We start from the raw sequence: 24,792 nt of genomic DNA on the forward strand, positions 1-24,792 counted from the left end.
CGATTTCCTTACCGGTACATGCGACATTATTCCAAACTCTGGAACCTGCCCAGTGGGCAATCCACAAGGTAGACGCTGGAAAGTCTGCTGCGACGGTGCTGGAAATTGCGAGCAGCAACTCCAGTAGGCCAAGCACAATGTAGATGCTTCAAAGTCTGCTGCAACGGTGCTGGAAATTGCCAGCAGGAACCTTAACCGTATTGGACGTATTACTTTTCCCAAGTTTTGACTGTTCTAACTTCCGCTTGTTCCGTTCCCTTCATTCGGGTTTCTACCCCCAATTACTAATGACTTGAAGGCTTTATCCTCGCAAGTGATTAGTTAGTTTTTTATTTGTCGAGGGCCTTGTGCGTATTAAAATTTAATTATCAACTTCAGCAAAACGTCCTGTCTCTCCTGCTTGTTTTGTTATCTTGTCTTGTTATGTCTTCTGTAACGGGCTGAAGCCCAGGATATGGCCCGGGCTATGCCCGTGCGCCACGTAGACATCTTCAGGACCCACCAGTGGGCCTAACCGTTGGGCCCAAAGCCCGACCCCTAGGCCCACGCCGGCCCCGCGATGGGCCCCCGACAAAAGCCCATCTTGCATAATTATTATTATTATTATTATTATTATCTTGCATAAAAGTAGGGTCATGGCATTCATAAAGGCGCTTAATAATCTAAATAAAATACTGTATTTTACCTCTGTTCTGGTTCTTCCTATAAAAATGCTGCAAGTGATCACCTAAAAGTTGGAAAATTTAGGAAATCTTTCTGAAATTAAAACAAAGATCCCTCGTTCTTTATTATTTACCAAGGGGAAAAAATGAACTTCCTAGAGTTTTGGGCGCTTTTTGTTAGTGGGGGGACCAATCTTGCATTACGTAGAAGATATATTTTACATATGGACGCCCACTAATAACCTTCTACACAACAGACGTCCTTCTAACCCTGATTAGAGCCGAATTCCCTTTATTAAATTATTTCGCTTCATCTGCAGCCGACGGCCCAGAGGGCTGCGCAGATGAAGGCGGTGGGGGATGAAGTAGATCAGAGAATGAAGTCTGATTGTGGAAAGGAGAGTGGGTAGAGGGGAAGCGACGTTCGTTTTGGATTTCTTTTGTTTATTTTGTCTATTTTGTCATGCTTGCATACATTCTCGGGCGACCATTAAAGGGCTTGCGTTGCAACCCATGGAAACAATCGTTCAATGGGCTGGCGACCACCTTCAAGCTGTCGGCAGGCCTGACAGCACTCCCGCATAGCAGCATATATCAGAGCAAGCTACATCGGGCAAATGAATTCATCATCATCATCATCATGTGCGACCGAATTAAATCTATTATAACTATGACGATTTGAACGTAACGTAATCAGTAAGCGAGTGAGACATGTAAGCGAGTGAGACAGAAAACCAGCTACTACTATTTCAAACCAATTTATTAAACCACCAACGCCATTGATTTCAAATTTCTATCTATTAGACCTATCTGGGCATGTCTCTCTTCTATGTCCTGGGAGCCTGCATATCCCACATCCCCGCTGGCCCCGTGTACGTGGCTGCGAAGCTGACGATTCTGGTTCCGCGGGGGTAGTATTAGGAGCTTCATGAGCCTGGTTCATCGACTCCCTGGCTTCTTGGCCCGTGAAACCCTCCGTATGAGCTACGCGCTTAGCCGTTCTATTGCGTTTTTGCTTTTGTGTCTCGTTTTCAGTCCGTAAATCGCGGACTTCCTTTAGAAGGATTGCATTAGAATGCAATGATTGCTGATAGCCCTTGAGGAGCTGATCAATAGCTTTATTCGTAGGCGTCGGAGGGCTTTGCGAACGTTTCTTAAGCAGTGTCTTGATTGAAGAGCCCTGTCGATTCAATTGTTTGAGATTTGCTGGCGTTTTAGGGCTCCACGCGCTCGATTGGCTTCCTGGTCGACTGCCTAGGGGGGTAGGTGTCCGAAGTTGAACATCAAGCTTTGAAATGACCTGATTGGGATCATATGGTACTAAACCAGCTGCGGCGAATGCATTTTGAATAGTCTCTGGTTTAAAGGCTTCTTTGCGAGCTTGTGGGAATGCCGCGAGGAAATCAAGCTTGTCGATATGATTGAACCCCAACCGTGCTTTGCGTTCAATCAAACTCCCATATGCGCGTTTTAGAGGGGCAAAACAGCCTATATCCAAAGGCTGTAGTAGATGAGATGAATGCGGAGGCATGCAGATCGGAATAATATCGTTTTGCTCGCACAATCGACCAAAATGGGGGGTTAAATGACTGCCATGGCCATCGAGAACTAGTACTCGATATTTACCCCTAGTACGACTAGTAGTCGCAGGGATAAATAGCTTTTCTAGCCATCGAAGCCCAATTTCGTCTGTAGTCCAGCCATTCTCACTGATTTCGATTCTCTGATCGTCGGGTAGGTCATCAAACCATGCATATTGTTGGTACTTTGACGATTTGAAGATAATGCATGGTGGGAGTACAAAGCCCGTTGAATTCACACATTCAACCGATGTGACCCATTCGCGATTCCCTGGCTGTAGAACTGACCTCCGACCGTAGTAATCAGCTCCTGTGATCACTTTAGCAGTAGCTATAAGCCCCATTGCAAAGCCAGTTTCATCAAAATTATAGATATCCTCAGGTTGGATACCATTCTCGTCAATTGTGCGTCGTACAAGCTCAAAACATGGCTGAATAATACGAGGATCTTCGCATTTTGCCCTCTGGTGATTATACCGTCGAGAATATCGCGATTTGAGCTCTTCGTGGCGAGTGGTATAGTTGTAAACCCATTTAGTTCCAACAGTCTGACCACCACGCTCTGCTAACAGAATATTGGCCATATCCCTCACCATACTAGGTCGGGGAGCTGATCCACGCGTATCCATAGAAAGAATCCACTGTAGAAGCGATTGCTCTTCGTTAGGAGTCAATTTATATTTGTTGGCGCGGGTATCGGAGCGAAAGGTTTGGCCATTGTATCGACGATGAAGAGTTGCGTGAGGTACTTGGAATCGGCGCGCAGCCTCGCGAATTGTAGGAATTTCTTTATTCTGATAGGCTTGTATGGCGAGCTGGATCCTACCCTCCTGCTCGATAGAGTTTCGTGAATTTTGACTGCGAATTGGGGGCATGGTGGGTATTTGAAATGATCATGTTGACGCGTTGGGGCGCGATCGCGTTTCTGTCTCACTCGCTTACATGTCTCACTCGCTTACCGATTACGTTAATCTACGAACTAGAACTCATTAGGTTGGGGGGTAGAGCAGATATGATCACAGACAAACCCGACATAAAAGAGGGCCTATGTGTGACGATCTGGATGGAGGTGTTATGTTGGCCCTTGAACTTAGGCCCTGCGTCCTGGGTTGAAACTTTTTAAAGGTCTTCTTAGGCCGAATGGCTGGGAATGGTTTTGGGAATGGACTGGGAATGGGTCTTGGTGGGCTATTTGTGGACTATATATGGGTTATTATGGGCTTTGATGGGGCGCGTTGGGTCCGATCGAAGAAAAGCTTATGTTCTTTACAACGAGATGTGTCATAACGAGTATGTTGAGTGGTGGCTACAAACGGACTATGGAACAAAAAGCAAGATAAACTGGGACTCAAACCATCTCTCTGATATTTGGAAGTACTTTGATCAGGTTGCACATAGTGTAGATGGTGCACCAAAGGTTATGTGCAGACGATGCTGCCAGGTCCTTGAGCATCCTTATTCCAAAAGAAGGACCGCAAGGGAAGGGATACAGGCCACGGCTTATCAACAATGGCAAGGCATCTGAAGACTGCTAGCTGCTTACGATCGGATGGCCGGCAAACGGGAGAGATATCTAAGCTTCTACAAAAAGGGGTACGTGTTGAAATAATAATAAATTTAAGATATTAATATTAAATATTACATAACAGGATACTGCCTCGACCGATATTCCGTTCTCTCAACAAGGTTGTAAAGGAAAGATCTTATCCTTTCTTTCGATTAATCGCCTTCTATTCACCCTGATTGAGCACCCAACATTCATCAGCTTAATCAAAATGGCCCGGTCCGCAACATCCTGTCCTTCCGTCCCGTCTGCCATCACAGTTCGCCGCCGTGTAAAGACACTAGTACAGGATCGACAGCAAGACATCCTTCGAATGCTACCATCACAATCCAAGATTTCAATTGCACTTGATAGATGAGCATCACCACTTACCCAAGCTTTTATGGCTATTACTGGCTATTTTATTGATGCAGACTGGGTTTACCGGGAAGCTCTTCTTGGATTTAAGCCGCTCCGTGGTGCACATACTGGTTCGAATATGAGCAGTGTTCTTTTAGAGACACTTATAGAGCATAAGATTCAAGATCGAGTCTTCGGGCTAACAACTGATAACGCATCAAACAACAAGACACTTCAGCAAGTTTTATCTGATGATGTGAATCTTATCCGAACACCCTGTCTTGCTCATGTCATCCAGCTCATTCTGAATCAGCTTCTGGACTGTCTAAATGCAGTTCCGCTCAATGATAATGCGGAAACTAAATCGGCCAATTGGCAGTCGTCAGCAGCAAAGGCTACGCACGACACCAAAAATATGAGATTTCGTCTACTTTAAAGAAAGCCCGGTTTCTTGCGATTTACGTCAACGCAAGCCCTCAGCGTCGAGAGGCGTTTAACAATCTCCAACTAGATGAACCAAAGCTAGTTACAATCCAAGATGTTAGGACTCGGTGGAATTCGACCTTTCTGATGCTTCGCCGAGCCAAGCGACTTCGGCCTGTTTTTGCTCCCTTTCGCGCAGGTTATTATTGCGAAGAGATGCTGCTAAGTGATGAAGAATGGCGTCAAATTGACTATCTTCTTTGTATCACTGAGCCATTCTTTATACGACTGAGCTTTCAAAGACTCGCGATGTGACATCACATCTAGTTTTTAAGATTTACAGTGTGCTTTTTGACCATCTTGAAAAGTCTATAAGCCAGCTCCAGCGAAAGTGAGTTCTATGGAAGATGCAGATGTTAGAGCCCCTTAAGGCTGGTCGACGGAAGCTTGATGAATACTACTCGGAGACAAATAGTGCCCGTAGATATGTCTACGCGATCAGTACAATGCTTGCCCCAGACATCAAGTTCCAGTTCTTTTTAACTGATGACTGGGACAAAAAATGGCGGTATACTTACCGGAATTCCTTCCAAGAAGCTTTGGCTCCCTACCAGCAACGCCTAGCTGATGCCCAAGGTCCCTCTAATCTTCACACAACAACAAGACCAAGCTCAAGGCTGAGCAAGGTATTTAAAGGACACAAGCAACAAGCAAAACCAGTCGTGGATGAAATGACTCAGTATCTAGATAGTGGTATGTTGATAATCCTTTAATCTTTATTTGATACTAAGCTTTTACTAGATATAATTGATATGGAGCCTCTTCCTTCCTGGAGGGACAACCAAGCCCGTTTCCCTACGATTGCATTACTTGCACGAGATATTCTTTCAGATCCGGCAACAAGTGTAGGCGTTGAGAAATTTTTTAATACTGCCCGGGATCTCTGCCATTATCGTCGCGGTCGGATGAAGTCTGAGACAGTTGAAGAAACTATGATGCTTCTTTGTACGTCAAGATTCGACCTGGAACAGCAAGAGGCGGAGTATCTAAAGGAATATTCTACTCGCGATGAGATTGAAATGCGGAGGGAAGAGAAAGATGAGGGATTTAGTATCAGGCCAACAGTCGCTCCGAACACTCAGCTAAGATTTGAACACTCCGTTTCTACGCGCTGCAACAAGACTTATGTCGTATTGGCGCTTGGAGAAGTCAGCCATGTCACTACTAAGCGCCCAGAGGACGGTCAGGCTGAATGTGTTCTGCCCCTCTACACTGCATGACCATCGTCCCCGTTCGCTCAACCACAATCCCTCTCACTGGACATCCAAGCGTTGAGGGTCCATGAAAACCACGATATGTCCATCGATAGGCCAACATCCACCAAGGAAGGACTGTCTCTTTCCATTATGATCAAACCAGAAGACATATTTTTCTCGGAGAGCGAGCCAGGGCGATTTTGGATCCACAGAGAACCCACTCATATAAGCCGAATGCCACGTCTGGGTTTGGGACTAACTGAGATCAATCAAAATGAAAGGAACCGCTCGAATTCTACCACCAGACAAGGTTTCTGAGATCTCAGTTCATGAGACACTCGCTGATGTCCTTTTACCGGCGGTCGATTCAATGACTGTCGATGATGTTGGGCAACTTCCTTGAGACTTGACAGTCCCGGAGGAAGATAGCACGTCTTGGGTTGCCTCAATTCCTGTTTTACTTTTCCCATCACTTCACTATTGCCCTACAGACTATTTCTCTCAATTAAAGGAGCTTGTCGGCTTGGACCAGGTGTCAATCTCTTGTCATATGATGATAAGCAGGCTGCTTCCAAATTGAATCCTCTAAAATTGCCGCGTAGATTGCAAATGTTCTGGTAGGAGATAAATTTGCTAAGCAAGATTCCACAATACCTGAACATTGTGCCATTTGATAGCATTGTTCTGGAAGTCACAGAGTCCCGAGTTATTGGATTTATAACAAAATATATCCCGGACGTTACACTAGGGGATACTGGGACACTGGAGACTGCCAATCCAAAAAGGCCTTTTCGATTTGAATGGCTCAAGCAGTTCGCAAAGCTGGTCGACTTCCTCAACTTGAAATTAGGGATTGTGCACCAAAACATTGCACCACGCAACCTGCTTGTCGATCCCGAAACAGACAATATCCTTCTCTTTGATTTCGATTGGGCTGCCAATGGAACGGAAGACCTACTTGATGGCCGAGACGATGTTTCAAGTGTCTCATTTACTCTTCGCAACATAATAACATGGCACACATTTTAAAAAGTTTCCTCACTGGAAACGAAACATCGACATGGTTCAGAATATTGAGTGGCCCTGTCGCAGCGGGCTAGACGCCGACGTGTCGGTGTTCCGCGACTTCTTGAATAAATGAATAGCAAATTGAGCCGAAAATGGCATGGAACAGTATTTAAATGGGCCCAGGCGGCCTACGACGCCGTGTCGCCCAACCACTCCGGATTACAGCGTACCATATGCATGAACATGGTAGGACTGGTTAAATGAGTGAGCTAGCCAGTGAACAGTGAAAAAGACCATTCAAACTATCTGGGCTAGCTAGGCAGAAGGAAGGAAGAGAAGAAGGCCGAGTGGGTGGAGAAGCGAGTGGAGTGGGCGGTGGTGGGACCCATCGCCTGGACACACCACTGCCTGCCATTTTCTCAAGTAAGGACAAAGCAAGGAGGAGCTTGCTGGCAAACGGGCCCGTGATTGGGACGAATGTCCTATGGAAGGGAAATTACTTCCTTCGGGAAAGGCCGCTACAAGGTAGGCTGTTGAAAAAGACCGAAAATGGTGTATGATAGTTTACGGCTGAAAGACCCGAGCAGCTCGAATCCGACATACTCCGTCTTGGGATCGCCGAATGTGCAAATTCGGGTGTGAGTCAATGTTTTGCGACTCTTTTCCATAAAGCGTTATCTGATCTGCCGTGTTGATCTTGGTCCAAGCCACTGCTGCATTCCATACTCGCGCAATCTCCTGCTCATCAATTTCTGGATATGATTGCTTGCACCTCGTTACTACCACCATCCGCCGAAAAGCCTAGAAGGGGATCATTCGATTATTGTTTCTAGAACCCCATGAAAGTTTGAACACACGAAGCTTTGAAATCCTTGCTTTCCATATATGCAGTGTAACCTACTCTCTCACAGGTTCCCTATATAATTTGATCTCACACAGTGATTCGTCGAGCTTTGAGATACTCGTAATCAGACATGGAGTCACGAACACATCTCTCTATCAGGGTGCCAACGTCTTCTCCAAACTCGCCTCTCCATTTGGCTGCCTCCGCGGCGATGTCAATTGTTTCGGGGGCCTTGTCCTTGATGATGCCCGCAGAACTCTCAAGCGTCGAAAGCATAACACCCGCAGCCTGTTGATGCAGCTTTACTTCATCGGGATCAGCATTCGAGTTGTGGCAAGCCCAGTGAAGAGATTTCTTCTCGCTCTTGTCCGCCCACTCAAACTGCACGACACTTTTATCAAGTCCAGTCTGCTCGCAAAGTTGGAGAACGATTTCAGGATGGTGGATCAAATCGTGAGCATCGACCACGGGTGCAGAAACTGGCACATCCAGTTGCTCGAGGCACCAGTCATGGAGAAGTCGGGTCCAGTGGAAAGTCATGTTTGCGACCGATGCACCTTTCACGCCATCTTCGTCTATCACTCCTGATTCCCCAAGCTTCAACATGGCACGGTACATAGATGGCCACGCCAGTGCTGGGTGGCGAATGATGAAGACCATTTGCCATGAGCGGAGATATTCATCTGAGAACATGGTTTCGTTGGATCGCGAGTACTTTTTGGGTCCATACTTTTCAGGGGTGTTTACCCGAAATGCTTCGAAGAACTTATCGTCATGAAGGCCAGTGATGAACTTTCGTCGAGTAGCAGGGCTAAACATCCAATATGCGTGCTCTTTAGTGAACATCAATTGGTTGTTTTGTGCCGCGCGCGATGAATACTCTTCTAAGCTGTCGAGACACGCCTGACTGGAAGTCTTCACCGCATTTATGTCTTCAGCGGTCCATTGGTCCGCAGGCTTGTCCACGAGACTCCCATTTTGGGTGGATTCGATGAATGCGGGGTAGAAGAAGTAGCCTCCCTTGGGAGTGGTGTGCAAATTTGGCTGTTTCGGGATATTTACGATCCTGAGAAGAAGATTCGAGGCGGTGCGGGGCACTGAGATAAACAGCAGTCTGCGCCCGGCGGGAGTGCCGTTTGATTCGTTCGTAACAGTCATCGGAGCAAGAAGAAAAAATAGAAACTCTGGCTCAAATAAGCTTAACTGGGAGTGAGGCAATGAAAGTGAAGGGAAATGGCTACATTCTGGAGGCAGATGGCGTGATTAAATATTCGGTCCCCCGCCAAATATTTTATGCATTTTAGCTTGGAAAAAAGTATTCGCACAGCACACTGTGTCCTGCTATTGAGGCCGTTCTGTCCGGCGTCCTGTCAGATGTGCGATTGGAGCGCCTCGGAATACAACGGTCCACAATCTCCCGTCAATGTTGACGTGGTGGGGTGCGGGTGTTCATCTCCCGGAATTCAACTGGATTTTTCTACATAGATCTGCACACTTAATAACTCTTCTCGGAAGAATGACAGGCTAGGGCAGAATGTCCCTCGGAGATTTTAGACCTCCGATTGGAGGTCCAGCCACCCTTATTCCAAAACAGTCCATGTCGCATCCTTGTGTCTATGCAACTAAAACCACCATCGAGTCGCTTAGAGGTGCGAGGGAGGGGCTGCCCTGCAGCCAAGGTGGGGTCTAATTCAATGAGCATTCAGCTGGCCTCTCAAGTGACAAGCGTATAAGCTGCGGGCAAGACATCCCAGTCCGCAATCGTAAGATACCTACTGAATGAGGGGATTCACTCGATGGCTCGCTCACGAGAGAGTACTCGGATGGCAGAGAGGACACACACACACACACACACACAATCACTTCCTTCCTACACTACGCTCGTGTAGACCTGCCAGACTGCGCTACTGGCGAGGATGGAGGATGGAGGACGGAAACGGATGATCGAGAGTGGGGAAATTAAATGTGACTGAGCAGATGGTTTTGATTTTAGTCTGTGTGAGTCGGGAGCATATATTGTAGTGGGGAGGCCCCGTCCCCCTACTACATGGGTGCCATCCAGGTAGTTACTCAACATTAGTAAGCAGGAATTTCCAGATTATTCGTATTCGAAATTCAATTATTTTCGAATATTCGACTATTCGATATTCAAAATCCACCCCTACAATGTATACTTAATAGCTGCCAGCTGATGCTCACTAGAGGAGTCTCAGGCTACCTGACTTGTTAAGATATGTGATTGTCTGATTGAATCTTATTGATTGACTTGAGGAGTGATCTATTACAGGGGCCGGATGCCTCTTATATATCTGTTCCCAATCCCTGCCATAAGGTTCAGCCACCGTGATACTCAACATGACTCGACACAAAGTGCGGCTAGTTTGATACGTGGTAGGTTTATATGATTGGCCATGAGACACGACGCATAAGTGGTATGTCGTTGAATACAACATGCCGTACGCAGCTGCAACAGCATCGGTTCTTGCTACTGACACATGATGAAACCAGATGGCATATAATTGACCTCACAGCACCGTCGACCAGCAACCATCATGTTATAAACCCTGTGACACCATAGCTAGTTTTGGGGCCGCAACTCACTGATCGGCCACCAAGGGCCAACCATTCCTAGGAGCTATGCGTTAGCTCCAAGTCATGTGTGCATTCAGTTCGTCAGACAGAAAAGAGCGGAAAACGACTTCCTTCGAACCGTCGCAACTTATACTTATGTGGAAAAGTGGAGACAGTGCCCATATGAATTTCCAGTTTAGACGCTATGTAGCTTATTTTTTTGGGTGACAGCCCTAGCCCGAATTTGGTCAAGTATAAAGGCAATTTCAATCGATGGTCGAATTCAATAACGTAATCGGTAAGCGAGCGCCGCATGCAAGCGAACGCCACACCCAACCAAAAACGCGTCACTTCCGCGCACCTACTATATTCAACCACCCACAATGCCACCAAAACGTTCTGATTCGGTTAGAGAATCTCTTGAACAAGAGGGCAGGGTCCTATTAGCTATCGAAGCTATCAAAAAGCAACAAATCAGCTCTATTCGTGAAGCTGCACGTGTTTTGTGTGTTTCGGATTGAACGCTCCGCCGTCACTTTACAGGCCATCAAAATCGCGTCGATACGCGCGCCAATGGCCATAAATTATCCCAAATCGAAGAGGAATCTCTTAATCAATGGATTACCTCTATGTATTTACGTGGAGCAACGCCTAGGCTTAATTCCGTACGAGAGATGACGAACTCGCGAATCGCGGTTCATCAAATATATAGAGAATCGGTCAAAAAAGGGTATTTAACTATACCCAACGCAACCCAGAGCTTGATTCACGTTTCTGCGCAGACATGACTATCAGTGTGCTAAATGCGAGGATCCAGAGATTATCCGCGACTGGTTTAACTGCGTTCAGCGTGTTATTCTTCAATATGGTGTCCTATACGAGGATATCTTTAACTTCGACGACAGGTTCGCGATGGGTCTTACATCAAGTGCAAAAGTTATCACACGAGGTGAATACTATGGCAAAAGAGCAGTTCTACGGCCAGGGAATCGTGAGTGGATGACAGTGATCGAGTCGATCAACGCATCTGGGTGGACGCTTCCACCTTGTGTGATCAAGCGTTTTTTCCCCAAAAACATCAAAAGCCACAACCCAACTACATCGACAAGCATCCTCGATCAAAGCTTTACTAAAACAACGTTCAAAAAGCCCACTGAGTCCTTTAAATTAGCAGATCGACCAAGTTATCAAAGCCTGCGAGATCCAGATGCCTCGACAGCACTCCTGAGGTTAGAAATCCAAAAATTTCGCGCCGCAAATGAGAAACAGAAGCAAAAGCGCACTCAATCAACAAGTAGAATAGCTAATAAGGGTGACCTAACTGTCCAAGAGGCCCAAGAGCTGATTCAGCGGCCAAATCAGCCAAATCAGCCTATTCAACCACCGCCCGAGCAGCTAGTTCTGACCGCTCAGTCAGCTCCAGACCGCGCTACACGCAGCCAACCAAGATGCAGTGGGTGCAGAGAATATGTGCATAGGATCAATCAATGTAAAAATAGCTATATTTGAATATATCAAGGCGTTATGGTTGATAAAATAGTTATAATATAGTAGGGTAATGGTTAGATGCGGCGCTCGCTTACCGATTACGTTACACGCCCAATTAGGGTTGTGTTGGATTCCCTGTACTGATAGTACTGTCCTGTCAACCTGATACGCACTACTCATGCATTAGGATTAGGGTTAGACCTGTACCTGTATCAATAGAACCGGGTCCGAGACCCACAGATCCACACTCAATACAACCATCTTATACAAATGCTATACAAGAGGTTGATATATGAATAGTTGCCGGGGTTTGAAACGGCCGGTTCTTTTTTTTTTTTTTTTTTTTTTTTTTTGATAGGGTGCACATCATCCGCCTACCGTAATCCATCTCGCAGTAAGTAGGAGGGTTTCAGACTATGCAGGAATCAATCAATTAGTCACATTCCACTTCAGAAGAGAGGGTCAGTGCGCGAGTGTCGCATGACGGAGGGTGATTCTCACCTGGTCTCACCCCATTCTCTCCCTATTTATTGGGCACTCACCCTTCTCACCCCTGGTCGCGCGACGCTAAAGCGGCGCTCACTCTCCCCTCACCTGGGCGGCACCCACCCCCCTACTGGCCGCGCTTTAGCCACACGTCAAATACCAATGCATGCCAATCATTCCGTCTAACCCAGTGGAGAGACAGCTGATCGCCGCTTGACGGTCGCGCGGCTCAGGGTGAATGGAGGATGAGTGTCGTTTAGAGAGGGCAGTGCTTGTTGGTATCACTCGGGTCGCGCGATCACGTTCAGCATGGTCCAGGATATTGCCATTGGAATGGATTGAGATGATTCTGGTTGTCATCACGTGTGAGGGGTAGCATCTGGGCAGCTATTCATGACTGTCCGCGCCGTCCGCGAGGAATACTTGGACACATTCTCGGTGACTTGTACAATAGACGAAGCAGTTTTTATCGGTGTTATTGCTCCGAAGTTCAATAGAGCAAGCTTCAACCAAGTTTTTTCCTAGGCCGGGGTTCGAACCGAAGAATTCAAAGGCTAATGGAGTCCCACCTGTAATACGGTGGTTCGCTCCAAGTGACGACGCAATCCGGGCGGTTTCGGGCTCTCCAGGTACTCACTTGACTTCTGCTTTAATAGGGGTCCTGTTGAAAGTCCTGTTCAAAGCCCTGCAGCCAGCATTGGTCCCGCAAACTTACTATGAATTTATTGTTCTGTTGCGAGCCCTTGACATCCTCACTAGCCCAGCTGAACGATAAATTGATCTTCCTTAGGCCTGGAGGTGCTAACCTCAGAGGAACTCCAGATCACCTCATCGTTCTTCCAAATACTTCTTCCATTGCGCAGCTTCAAGCCGTAGTCCCAAATTGGCGAAATTTGACATTTTTTGAGTCCTCGTTGCCTCATCGCGGTCGCATATAACAATCAGGGAAACTATACTACTGACGTTGCATCCGGTGCGCAGTTCAATTATGCCTTACTTTTCTATTTTATTTGCAATCGTTCTCCAATTCATGTGTATTGAACGAGGTAATATGGCTGAAACTTGCCGCGTACATCTGCTCCGCTGGATGTTTGCATTCTTTATATTTTCTCAGAGGCCGTAATCATCGCGACGGATAATGCGTAGGCAAATCTACAATTTCGTTGAATTTGCTTAGAAACATTCCTGTGATAGCCGGATACGCTATTACCCTGGTAGATGTCTTCTTCCCGCTCCTTTTCTGGCGCCCCAAAGGATCCATGTAGAGTTTACCGCTCGTTGAGTTCTTCGTTCTAGCCCTTGTGCTGGGGTTGTCGTTAGCCTTTTCATTGAGCCTTCTGTCATCAAGGACCAGTCGATCGGAGAGCATTTTAAGGGTTATCTACATACGTCGTCTGTTATTCAATCTGAAGGGTGAGTGGGAGAGATTGTCAAAGATGTCAGGATGTCGGATACGTGTATCATCTAGTATCGAGGGACGGCCAATTGATGCATGAGATGGATTAACGAGAGTGTGTCTGTGTGTTCCGATCTGTTGAAAATGATCCAGGGGCTATAAACTGCGTATTACATCACAGTTCTTCCGAGAATGACCCGAATTACCATACAATTACTATTGCAATGTGGGTGGATGCTGAATAACCAAGAGCAGTGGAGAATCCACAGTATTTTACCTCTCTCAGAGTTGACAAAAGACCATATCCAACTGTTTACTGTGATCTATAGTCCCTAAACAGCTGTGGGTACTCTCGGTGCGACCGTAATGCCACACTTCCTCTTCCTTGGTAGCGCCGTAGTCCAGTCTGGACCGAAAGACTTCGATGTGTGATTGGGGTCCGTCAAGTCCACATTGCCTTTGGGAAGCAGTGAAGGGGAAATTGAGTATGGCCAGTCGATTCACGTCGTGACTGCATGACGTATTTAATAATCAATTCGGCCCTTTCACACTCCACATTGCTCTTTTTGTCAACAGAGTCATCCTCGTTGTGGCTGGTGCATCTCTCTATCTTCCCAGGTGGTGCTGATGCTGATGTCTTTGGAATCCTGTCGAGGATAGTGGGGCAGCACCCGAAATAGCTTAGTTCCGTTTGTGTCGTGATATCTTCATTTGTACTAAGGGATTCTCGACACTCCGAGATCGGGAGGTTCAACCCCTCACCCTACTCATGTAAGCAAGGACACCCTAACGTGTCCTCGCAGCATGCGCTCTTTTCTTCTTTTCTTCAATTAATTCATCCTATCTTTTTGGATTGGTTCCCCTTGGTAGATTTGCCCCATTCTTGCATACAATGCCATACTGTATCAGCTAGCTGCGACAAATCCGCAAGCTGCTTGTCTCCTCCATTTGTCCAGTTGCTGGTCATATGCTTGCTTTGGCCCCTGTTCTGTCCGGTATCTCTGCTGGCATTGTCTGCATTATGGCAGACCAAATGGTGAGCGAAGCCATGCTGAAATGGAGTATCACACCTTGGCTTCGGCGTCTTATCATATGTTCCATCACTTATTCCCAGTATAAGTATTGCGGCTTCTGTGGGCAAGAAGGGCTTGACAAGACTCTCGCTGCCGATCAGGTCGTTCTTAACGTCATCCTGTCATTGGCCTTAGCGCGCCCACCCCCCCTTAATCTGGTTTGCATGCCTCGATTATACATGACTGTCTTTGTCGAACAGACGAGTGAAGGTCACTATGGAGCGGAAGCTGGGCCCTCCGCTTTGCCGCAGTCCTTATGCTACTGACTGTGATGATGAGCGTGGCACTGCTTGCTTTGCTAGGGATAGGAAAAGCATCCTAATTCTGAAAGTTACTAGGTCATTCTTGCTTAGCATATCACGGCAATCACTACAAGGACGTATCGATTTGGACTTGCATCATGGGACCAATGAGTCTGCGCTTCGTAGCGAACCTTTGATATGGGATGCTGGCCATACCGTACCTTACGAGAGCCGCCAATCAAATCGGAAGGAATTGAATAATATTGCTCAACGGGTTAAACACGAAGTGGTGATTACAAACTCTTATGAGAAGATTATCAGATATTTTTGATACATCTGAGTTTCGAGGCAGATGATTTTAACTGAGTGTCAAAGGTCTGCTCGGACATGAGGCTATTCACAGTCTCTTCACTCGGTAGACACAAGCGCCGCTTGGATGTTCACTTCTCGTAGTATTTCTAGAAATAACAACTCTGTGCATTGCCGGAAGCAGATGAAATAAGTAAATGCCATCATCGTCAAAAGTTCAGATCTCATTATGTGACGGAAGCATGGGCATATTGCTCATATGACGAGATTGATCCTGTCAAGCCAAGAAGGGGTCTCGACCTACACACTTCTTAGGCGATTCGGACAAGTTAGCAAATTGTTGGTGCCATATTTGTATCTCCGCATGAGAAATCAGATCTTAATCGGACACTTGTGTCTGCACTACCGCATCCACTATTTTGATGACCAATACATGTAGAGGCGCCTTCTGCCGTTTAATTGATGCAGATTTTAAGTAGTGAAACTTTAATAAAGATTGCGTGCGAGTTACTACCATCCAAATAGGCATATGGAGAACGAAATGAATTTAGTTCAGCCTTTGTTAAGGGGTTCTATTCTACTGAAGCAGAGTAACAACAACCTACACGGCATATCGTACAGCACACAACTGACAAGAGAAACTTGATCACTGATCTAGAACACAATATGGTATTCCATCGAATGGGCTCCATGCCGTATGTATGGTTCTCAATATTAGAACTTCGTGAGCCAGCTATAAGTTGCAGGCCCAAAGTAAAATTTGGGAAAAATTGAGGCATGATTTCAGGGGCAGCCGAAACAACTGGGGGTTTTAAATCAGAGCTCCCAGCGCCACACAGGGAAGACCGAGTCCGATAAGATCGCCGTTCTGTTGAATATCAGTAAATGACTGAAGATAGGGTTTTCATAATACGTACCGCGCTGGAAGGCGAGTTCTGACAACAAGCGATGTTCTGTTGGCACTTCTTCTTGACCAAATCTTGGATCGGGATATTGATGATGATCGGAACTGCATCAAATTAGTACACATCAGATGAGCAGAAACAAAAGGTATCATACTTTGGACATCCAACTGGGAGCACTGATCAAAGAGACCAAGGCCGTCGGAGCCAGAGCCGCTAGCGATGAGGTTGCTAAGAACACCTCCGAGCATGCCCTTGTTAACGGTAGTGCTGTCGCCAGCATAAGTGGCCTTGTTGCAGCAGGATAGCTGGGCCTGGTCACCACACTTGGCCTGTGCCTGTTTGACAGTCATGTCGTCGGGGACAGGGAATCGGACGTGGGTGTTGCCCTTGTTGCCAACGCCATTGGCATTGCCAACACCCCCAGCGGATGGGCCGTCCGCGGGCAAGGCAGCGACGGAGGCAACGAAGGCCAAGCAGGTCACGAGAGAGAATTGCATTTTGCTGAAAAAATGGAAAATATAAATAAAAATATCCTTTTTCGGATTGGAACTTCTTGCGGAGTGTAACGAGCGTGCTGGATAGTAACGCTTAACGAGAGTGATACGCTGTGAAGAGAGGAGCTGGATCGTAAGAGAACAAGTACTTATATCTCGTCCTGGTGGCCCGTGACCACCTGCCAGGATGCCTTTGGAAGCCCGTTTACCCTGTAATGCAACCTCCTACGTTTCAATTTGATATTCAAAGAATCTGAAAAGTCAATCACTTCCTCCCTGAGCCCTCCTGGTATGGATATCCCTTGTACCGGACCTCCTTGGATGCGAATAAAGCAGTAGACCTGGCACTCCTGTGCCTTGCTAAGTGATTCTTCAGTCTCTGCAAGGCGTTCTCGTTCGGTCGTGACCGAACATTCCCCAGTAGAATTCCGCGGGTTACGACATTCCATCAGACCTAAATCCGAGTTCAGTGTTTGGAACCTAGGGGCTCCGAAAGGGACCAAAGGCATTTGGAGGGCTTGGCGGGTGGTAAATCGTGCAGCAAGGGATGACGACGGCTACCCAAATCAGCACCTCCGACCAGATAATGTCGCTTCCGAATGTCCTTCAATATTTCTTGCCCTTGGGCCATGAGTTAGCATAGAAATTTGAGAGTGTGAGATGTACGGGATGATGGTGAACGGGTGAGAAGAGGTGGTATTGGCTATCTGCTGCTATCTTAGAGAGAGAAGAGGAAGGAAGAGAGAGCGTAGGAAGAGAGAGAGGAGGTACAGAGTCAGGTGACTGTGGTGACTAAGTCAGTACCTGTCTCATTGGCCTCTGTCCTCAACCTGCTAGTGGGGTTTTCAGCGCACCGAGGCAATTCTGACCTGGTTCTGTTCCAAGCGATTGTTTAAGTGCCTTCAGTCCGCCGTTCTTATCAAGCAATCGTATGTCATGTTTCCAATAGCTATTTTGTGTTGCGGTCAAATAAAGCAAGCCTCTGCCCCTTATTGTGCCTGATAAAAATTCTGGCTTGGGAGGTGATGTCAATGCAAATGGCAATTCCTTGCTGTGCTGCGTTCGTTTGCAAAATTACTCGGCCTTATCACTCATTCGGTTAAATTGGAGGCAGTATTACATGCTCGGTGGACTCACCGATTCGCCACATCTACGTAGAGTTCATATCTACCAGAATTTGTTTCCTCTGCTAAATTCGATTTCCGTTCCCTTTCTAGCAACTAGTAACTTAAAAAACCTCTCATCACCGGCGCTTATCGCACCGAAGGGCAATAATGTAACAACAAGTTATAATGTAACAACAAGTTATAACTAGGCAAGCACCCACGCATTATATATTTGTAGATACACGTGTCAATGCATTCATATCATGGTGAAACAGTCCTGGTCATTCATACAGTCACATATATTCTGGACTTCCGCAGAGCCCACGAAAGCCCAGCCCAAAAATGGGGGCCCAAAGTCCGCTAAACACTGCAAACAGCCCGGTGTTCCGTGACTGTATAATTTGTGCAATTTCCAGCTGTAATATTGAGTATTCACTTGTCTCTGTATCGTCATTAAGTGGAACAGCTTTTAAACGCTCAAGAAGCTTGTTGAGACGGTGTTGGATAACATGAGCGAGACAAGGCGTTCGGATAATATGAACATCGTTAGGCAAAGCTGATTGGAGTGAGTCTCCTAATGTCTTATTGTTTGATGCATTGTCGGTAGTTAGTCTAAAGATTCGATCCTGGATCTGATAATGAACCAGTGTTTCTAGAAGAACACTGCTCAGATATGTACCAGTGTGTGGGCTATGAAGTGGCTTAAATCTGAGAAGAACTTCACGATAAACCTAATTAACGTCGATAAAGTAGCCAGTTATCACTATAAATACTTGCGAGAATGGGAAATCTAGTAATTAAGTGTAACTGAAATCTTTGAATCAACTAGTAGTAATCGAAGAACCTTATCTTGTCTTTCTTTAACGAATCTCGCTAGTCGATGATGGATTGTATTAGCAGAGGGAATAACTAGAGGTGTTAGGGCAGAGCGAGCATTATCGTTTAGACGTTAACTAGAAGGCCAGATGCTCAGTAAGATAAAATAGAAGCCGGTTAATAGTGATAGACTGTAAGATATCTGTTTCTCACTTTTCTTGCGAAAATAGACGATTAACAGAAGAAGGATTATTATCCTGGTAGAATTAGAGCTATTAATCTTTGTAGTATAATCACAAAATAAGAAATAGTATATCTTTGTTTTGAGGAATCTTAAGAGCTCATCCCTTTACGATTATTGCTTTTTAAATCTCAGATACGTGGTAGTCTTAAGATGTCTTAATGTAGTTGTTTTTCTATGTCGTCCCTCTTTCCTATCTTTCTTCTTAGGATAAGTATACTTAAAGAGCTAGTTGCACCTTTTATATATCACCTTTAGCGCACTATCTGACCTAGTTGTAGTGATTCTAGATATCTAAAAGATAGTTAGAATCCTATATAATCTTGCTTTTTGATCTATAGTCTATCTGTAGCCCCCAGTCTACCTATTCTATATAGTTTGTTATGGTATAGAGTACGTATACCTTTCTTTAATTAAGTCTAAATTAGTTAAGGAAAGGAGGAATCGTAAGGGGGATTACTATTCAGAGGAAAGAGGGATCGAAATCGAGTGTGTTCTAGCTAGTAAACAGTGTACTAAATGGATTTAAAGAAGCTAAATAATATAGAGGTTCACTAATATCTCTATTATAGAGATATTAGTAGGTCAGATTATTGACTCTGGGACATTTCACAGTAAGGAGTCTAGTGATATATAGAGAAGAGGGAGATTATAAGAGGAAATACCCTTAGTGATTATATTAATCTAGGAACTTTTAAAATAAGTTAAAAAATCAAAAGGAAGAAGATAAGTAGCTAAGAACTAAAGAGATCTAAGAAATTAGGTGGGTCAGGCCTAATAGATCCTAATAGGGCCTATAAAAGCCCACGACAGCCTATAAATAGCCCACGAAAACCCATAAATAGCCTATAGAAGCTTATAAAATCCTATAAATAGCCTGTTCTTAGCCCACTAGACACGAAAACCCCTTTAAAATATTTCACTCAGTCAGAGAAAGAGGCATATATGTCTATAATGATCAACTAAATCTTAATTAATTACTTGAATTTCTCTATATTAAAGATTAGAAAACTAGGATAGAGAAAATACACTTTTATTTAATATAGGCAAAGACATATTGACGTTAAAAAGGTAGTCTTTATTGTAGCCACACTTTTGTCTAAAATATGAATATAGTGATACATTAACTATCCAGGATATATTTTCGCAACTTCAATGCAATTCCTTCAACCATCAACCCAAAACCAACCTCAATAATAAAAAATTGACTTTTTCTATAGTAATTAATGCAAAACCAGACCAACTGACTCAGTCCAAATATGTATTTCAAAAGTTTCATTTGATTTGAAGATGGAATATAGAGAAATCCGCGGAGCTTTCAGAACGACAGCAGCGGAGGCACTAAACACAGAACTACACGTACCACCAATTGCGATCCATATGAACCGCCTTGTAAAAGAAACGACTTTACGGTTACGGACTGGACCAGTATTGGCTGTCCCACCAACAATGCTACGACGCCGACCGGTGGACGAGAGAGATTGGTCTGGGTGGACACCGATGGAGGCGCAAGCCTGGAAAACCAGCGGATGCCTTACGGCTTCCCCGGGAACTTTGGCGAGGGACTGGGAGAGTCGGAAGGCATTCGTCCAGGCACCATGGCAAGCGCCACCAGAAGTGTTCATCGAGGACAGAGAGATGGCAGTGAAAACTCACGACCACATTATACCCAAAGACCCGAGAGAAAGACCCTTGATTCTCTACACCGACGGGAGTGGGATCAAGGGAAAAATTGGAGCAGCAGTAGTCATTGATCTCGAGGATCACCACGGTCACAGCCAAATGGGCGGCGAAGACACGTCCACTGTATACGCTGCCGAGCTCCGTGCCATCGAAATGGCACTCAAATTAATCTTGGAGACCACGGAACCGTGGGCGGCACAGGCAAGAAACGGGTTTGTCATCTTTGCAGACAGCCAAGGGGCATTGAAGGCGCTCCGCCAACCACGTATGCCATCAGGACAGGTCTACCTGGAAGAATGCCTCCACCTGGTAAGGCAACACGCAGCCAATGGCCGTCAAATCCACCTCAGGTGGATACCTGCTCATCAAGGAGTGGCCGGCAATGAACGTGTCGACCGACACGCAAAGGAGGCGGCCCAGGAACCAGAAGGACCACAAAACCCGAACAATCGTTATATTCGCCTTGCAGCTGCAGCTAAAAGCCGCATTCGCCGCGAGGCAAAAATCGAGTGGGAAAGGTCATGGTCTATAGAGAGAACAGGTCGACCGACGAAACGCTTAGTCGAACGACCAACAAAGAAGACCCTGGAATACTGGTCCGACCTGCGGAAAGCGACAGCGTCCATTCTGATGCAGCTTCGTACTGGACGAATTGGCCTTGCTGCCTACTTGACTCGCATCAATCGGCGCGAGTCAGCGAGATGTGGTTGCAATCTGGGGAACCAGACCGTCGATCATATCTTGCTTGAATGCCCGCTACTCCAAGATGAGCGCAACTGGATGAGAAACGCTCTGTCCGACCGCGGAGTTGCTCTGCGACGCGACGAGCTCCTGACGGGGCCAGAGGCTCGCATAATTGTGGCCGAATTCATGGTCCAGACAGGTCTCTTAAACCAGTTTCAAGCAGTCGACCCATTGGCTCTCGGCACGGAAAAAGGCGACGAGAAAGGATGACCCCTCAGGACAGTGTGACGGAAGGAGAAGGATGGTGCCCGTTAGGAGTGCAGTGCCAGGTCCACTGTACTCCCTTGATGCAAGCGAGCGCAGGAGCGGCAGCCGACGGCCCAGAGGACTGCGCAGATGAAGGCGGTAGGGGATAAAGTAGATCAGAGAATGAAGTCTGATTGTGGAAAGGAGAGTGGGTAGAGGGGAAGCGACGTTCGCTTTGGATTTCTTTTGTTTATTTTGTCTATTTTGTCATGTTTGCATACATTCTCGGGCGACCAATCAGGGGCTTGCGTTGCAAGCCAGGGAAACAATCGTTCAGTGGGCTGGCGACCACCTTCAAGCTGTCGGCAGGCCTGACAGCACTCCCGCATAGCAGCATACATTTAGAGCAAGCTACATCGGACAAATGAATTCATCATCATCATCATCATCAAAGCACCGGTAATTACTATTACATTTGTTTTTTTTTTAAAGAACAACTACTGGAAAATTACTACCAAGTGTCCAAGTCATCAAAGATAGGGGCTTTAATAACCAGACATATCCTGTATGGACGGCGCTATCGTCAAAAGACGTTTCTAGCCAAAGTTCTTTCGACGATAGCTTTGGCCTGTGCTTCTGACCCTTGTTTGGCCTTGGCTCGTGCGCATGCCCAACAAGGGTTTGACATTTTTGTAGTGGGGCTTTGTGGAATGAGCAAGCCTTCAGCATTCCGGGAAGGACCGATGTTTACATTCCGGGAAGGATCGATGTTTACATTCCTGTTAGTAGCCTCCCAATATAATAATATATAAAGCAGCACCTAAGCACCGGTGTGCTAGCATCAGTAAATTTCGTTTATTTTTGACACACGCTGAATACAAGAGCAAATCATGCAGTTCTCCCTTGTCGCTTCTCTGGCCTTCGTTGCCTCCGTCGCTGCCTTGCCCCCGGTCGGCCCATCCGCTGGGGGTGTTGGCAATGCCAATGGCGTTGGCAACAAGGGCAACACCCACGTCCGATTCGATGTCCCCGATGACATGACTGTCAAACAGGCACAGGCCAAGTGTGGTGACCAGGCCCAGCTATCTTGCTGCAACAGGGCCACTTATGCTGGCGACAGCACTGCCGTTAACGGTGGCACACTGGGAGGTGTTCTTAGCAACCTCATCGCTAGCGGCTCTGGCTCCGATGGCCTTGGTATTTTCGATCAGTGCTCCTTCTTGGACGTACAAGGTACACTTGCATTCACCCTATCCCGACTTTGTGGCCATTCTAATAGATGCAGTCCCTATCCTCATTAATATCCCGATCCAAGATTTGGTCAAGAAGAAGTGCCAACAGAACATCGCTTGTTGTCAAAACTCGCCATCCAGCGCGGTACGTATTATGAAAGCCCTAACTTCAGTCATTTACTGACAATGAGCAGAACGGTGATCTTATTGGAGCCGGTCTACCCTGCGTGGCGCTGGGAGCTCTGCTCTAATGCAGGCAACGTGTTGTTCGCATCTGCTCATCCCAATTTTACTGCCCAACTTCATCTTCAAGGTTCTATGATCTTGTAATCGATCACAGAGCCTTCAATAATTATACCTAAATTTTAATATCACATAAGGTACCCACATAACAATACGTTCTTGTACCACTCCGGATTAGGTTTACCGTCTTCTGTTGCCCGACTGTCAGTAAGAAGGGCTTCGTAAGGAGCTCGGTCTCCGTGTAGCGTAGCATTGATTAACCCTTCTCCAGGAGTCACCGAAAAGGACATTCGTAAATCGATTGATCCATGCTTCAGAAGGACCACAACATGCAATCAGAAATCGAAAGTTCTTTAATATATGCACATTCTGCCACAGGTGAGGAGGCAGCCTGGGACGGGCTCCTTGCCACCTCAAGGCATCGCAAACGCTGAAGAATTTTGATGATACAGAGTGGACTTACGTTGCTCTGGATAGGGTTCGTAGATCATGAACTGATTTTCAATATTGGATATCTCGACTTTCATACGCACTGCTTAGGGAGGTAGTAATCAGTAACGCGATCGATTGTCAACGGCGAATATTTTCTCCCCCCGTGTCTTACTCTCGGGTTACGAGCATTCATACATCAATAATATAGCTTCGTAGAACAAGAAGGAATTAGTACATTAGAATCTGAGTGGCAAGAGCGCAACGGCTGTCATCTTGATCCATATTAAAATCAAAAGGTGTGTTGAAAGAGAATGGTGTAAAAATTGACACCCAACACAAAACTTTATTCGCCGTAGCAGAACGACATATATTTAAAGTATTATATAATTAACAACTCATGTTTTGCTATCTTCGGCACCGACGTCGCAGGAAAACAGCTGAGCCTGCTCAGCGCGCTTAAAAGTTGCGAACGGTCATTGTATGAAGATTTGGCTCATAGGCGCGGGAAATGCGCGACACAGGTACGAAGTGAGTCCAAGCGCGGTGACCAGGCTCAGCTGACTCCCGCATCAAGCATCAATTTGGGGATCTTCATTTCGGTCATGTGGTTACCTGGTATGTGAACTAGTAAGAGGAATAATAAATAGATCAGTATGCCAAATTCATCGTTGCGATTGATGGTAAATTGCGGATTTCATACCTAAATGGCTAGTGTTGCGGCATGTTCGAAATACGCAACACGAAATAGGGAACAGGGAAATTATCCGGCATGAACATCTTCAGAGATGCGATCGGACTAGTTATTGAAGAAGGGAACACTCGATGGCAGCACGCTGAGACGTGCGGGTCGATTCAGCAGAAAAACCACCACAAAATACACGCGTAGCTAACAGGGAATAGCGAGAAGCCCGAATGTAGGGGTCAGATCGGGGAGGTGTAGGAAGGTGCATAGAACTAGCTATCCGGCCACCGTATGCTGCCGGCTATGTCACATAGCATGGATGGTACCCATGTAGTAGGGGGAGGGAGTCTCCCCACTACATTATATAATTCTCCTCATCACAACGACAATGCAATATTCAGAAACCGGAGGCGCAAGGGATGATGGCTGCTGGCATTTTTCTTACGAAATAAACTCTAGGCTCACAGACCAGTCGAAGAAATGTTGTCTCTCCCTTCATTCACATCTCCTTACTCCTTTTGGCAGGGCCGTCGGTAGGTTTTCTAGTGAACAAAGGATGATATTCCAGGTTTGAGAGCGCGGCCCTTTGTCTTATCCGCTAAATCCTCTTTCTCTTCTTTCCTTCACCCCGTTGGTCTCTAACATGATCCATAGCCATGATATAAATTCCACCGTTCTTTTTTCTTTCCCTGAGCCCACCAGTATGATGCTCAATTGAATCAAAGGATTTCGCGGAGTTTCACATGCCACGTATTAATTTGCTCCTTGCCAGATTCTGATCGGGTCA

General features: G+C 46.1%; 5 protein-coding genes across 5 annotated transcripts; 3 read left to right on the forward strand and 2 right to left on the reverse strand.

Moving 5' to 3' along the window:
* Positions 1–6,433: 6,433 nt before the first annotated feature.
* Positions 6,434–6,853, forward strand: N7532_002206 (uncharacterized protein; the record flags this gene model as incomplete). Its single annotated transcript, XM_056614700.1, has 2 exons — positions 6,434–6,441; positions 6,502–6,853. 2 exons carry the CDS (start codon positions 6,434–6,436, stop codon positions 6,851–6,853), a joined length of 360 nt encoding a protein of 119 aa, XP_056477672.1.
* A 910-nt stretch (positions 6,854–7,763) lies between these two features.
* Positions 7,764–8,834, reverse strand: N7532_002207 (uncharacterized protein; the record flags this gene model as incomplete). The annotated part of the gene is made up of 1 exon (XM_056614701.1): positions 7,764–8,834. The coding sequence occupies one exon, from the start codon at positions 8,832–8,834 to the stop codon at positions 7,764–7,766; it is 1,071 nt and encodes a 356-aa protein (XP_056477673.1).
* A 4,375-nt stretch (positions 8,835–13,209) lies between these two features.
* On the forward strand, positions 13,210–13,486 carry N7532_002208 (Manganese transporter p.t1.c1; the record flags this gene model as incomplete). Its single annotated transcript, XM_056614702.1, has 2 exons — positions 13,210–13,340; positions 13,399–13,486. 2 exons carry the CDS (start codon positions 13,210–13,212, stop codon positions 13,484–13,486), a joined length of 219 nt encoding a protein of 72 aa, XP_056477674.1.
* Positions 13,487–16,052: 2,566 nt separating this feature from the next.
* Positions 16,053–16,643, reverse strand: N7532_002209 (hydrophobin family protein; the record flags this gene model as incomplete). Its single annotated transcript, XM_056614703.1, has 3 exons — positions 16,053–16,109; positions 16,159–16,250; positions 16,301–16,643. The coding sequence occupies 3 exons, from the start codon at positions 16,641–16,643 to the stop codon at positions 16,053–16,055; spliced, it is 492 nt and encodes a 163-aa protein (XP_056477675.1).
* Positions 16,644–22,306: 5,663 nt separating this feature from the next.
* On the forward strand, positions 22,307–22,899 carry N7532_002210 (hydrophobin family protein; the record flags this gene model as incomplete). Its single annotated transcript, XM_056614704.1, has 3 exons — positions 22,307–22,649; positions 22,702–22,793; positions 22,843–22,899. 3 exons carry the CDS (start codon positions 22,307–22,309, stop codon positions 22,897–22,899), a joined length of 492 nt encoding a protein of 163 aa, XP_056477676.1.
* Between the last annotated feature and the right edge of the window lie 1,893 nt (positions 22,900–24,792).

Source organism: Penicillium argentinense (genome assembly GCF_028826775.1).
Source record: "Penicillium argentinense strain IBT 30761 chromosome Unknown utg000003l_segment0_segment0, whole genome shotgun sequence".
In the NCBI taxonomy this organism is placed as follows: Eukaryota; Fungi; Ascomycota; class Eurotiomycetes; order Eurotiales; family Aspergillaceae; genus Penicillium; species Penicillium argentinense.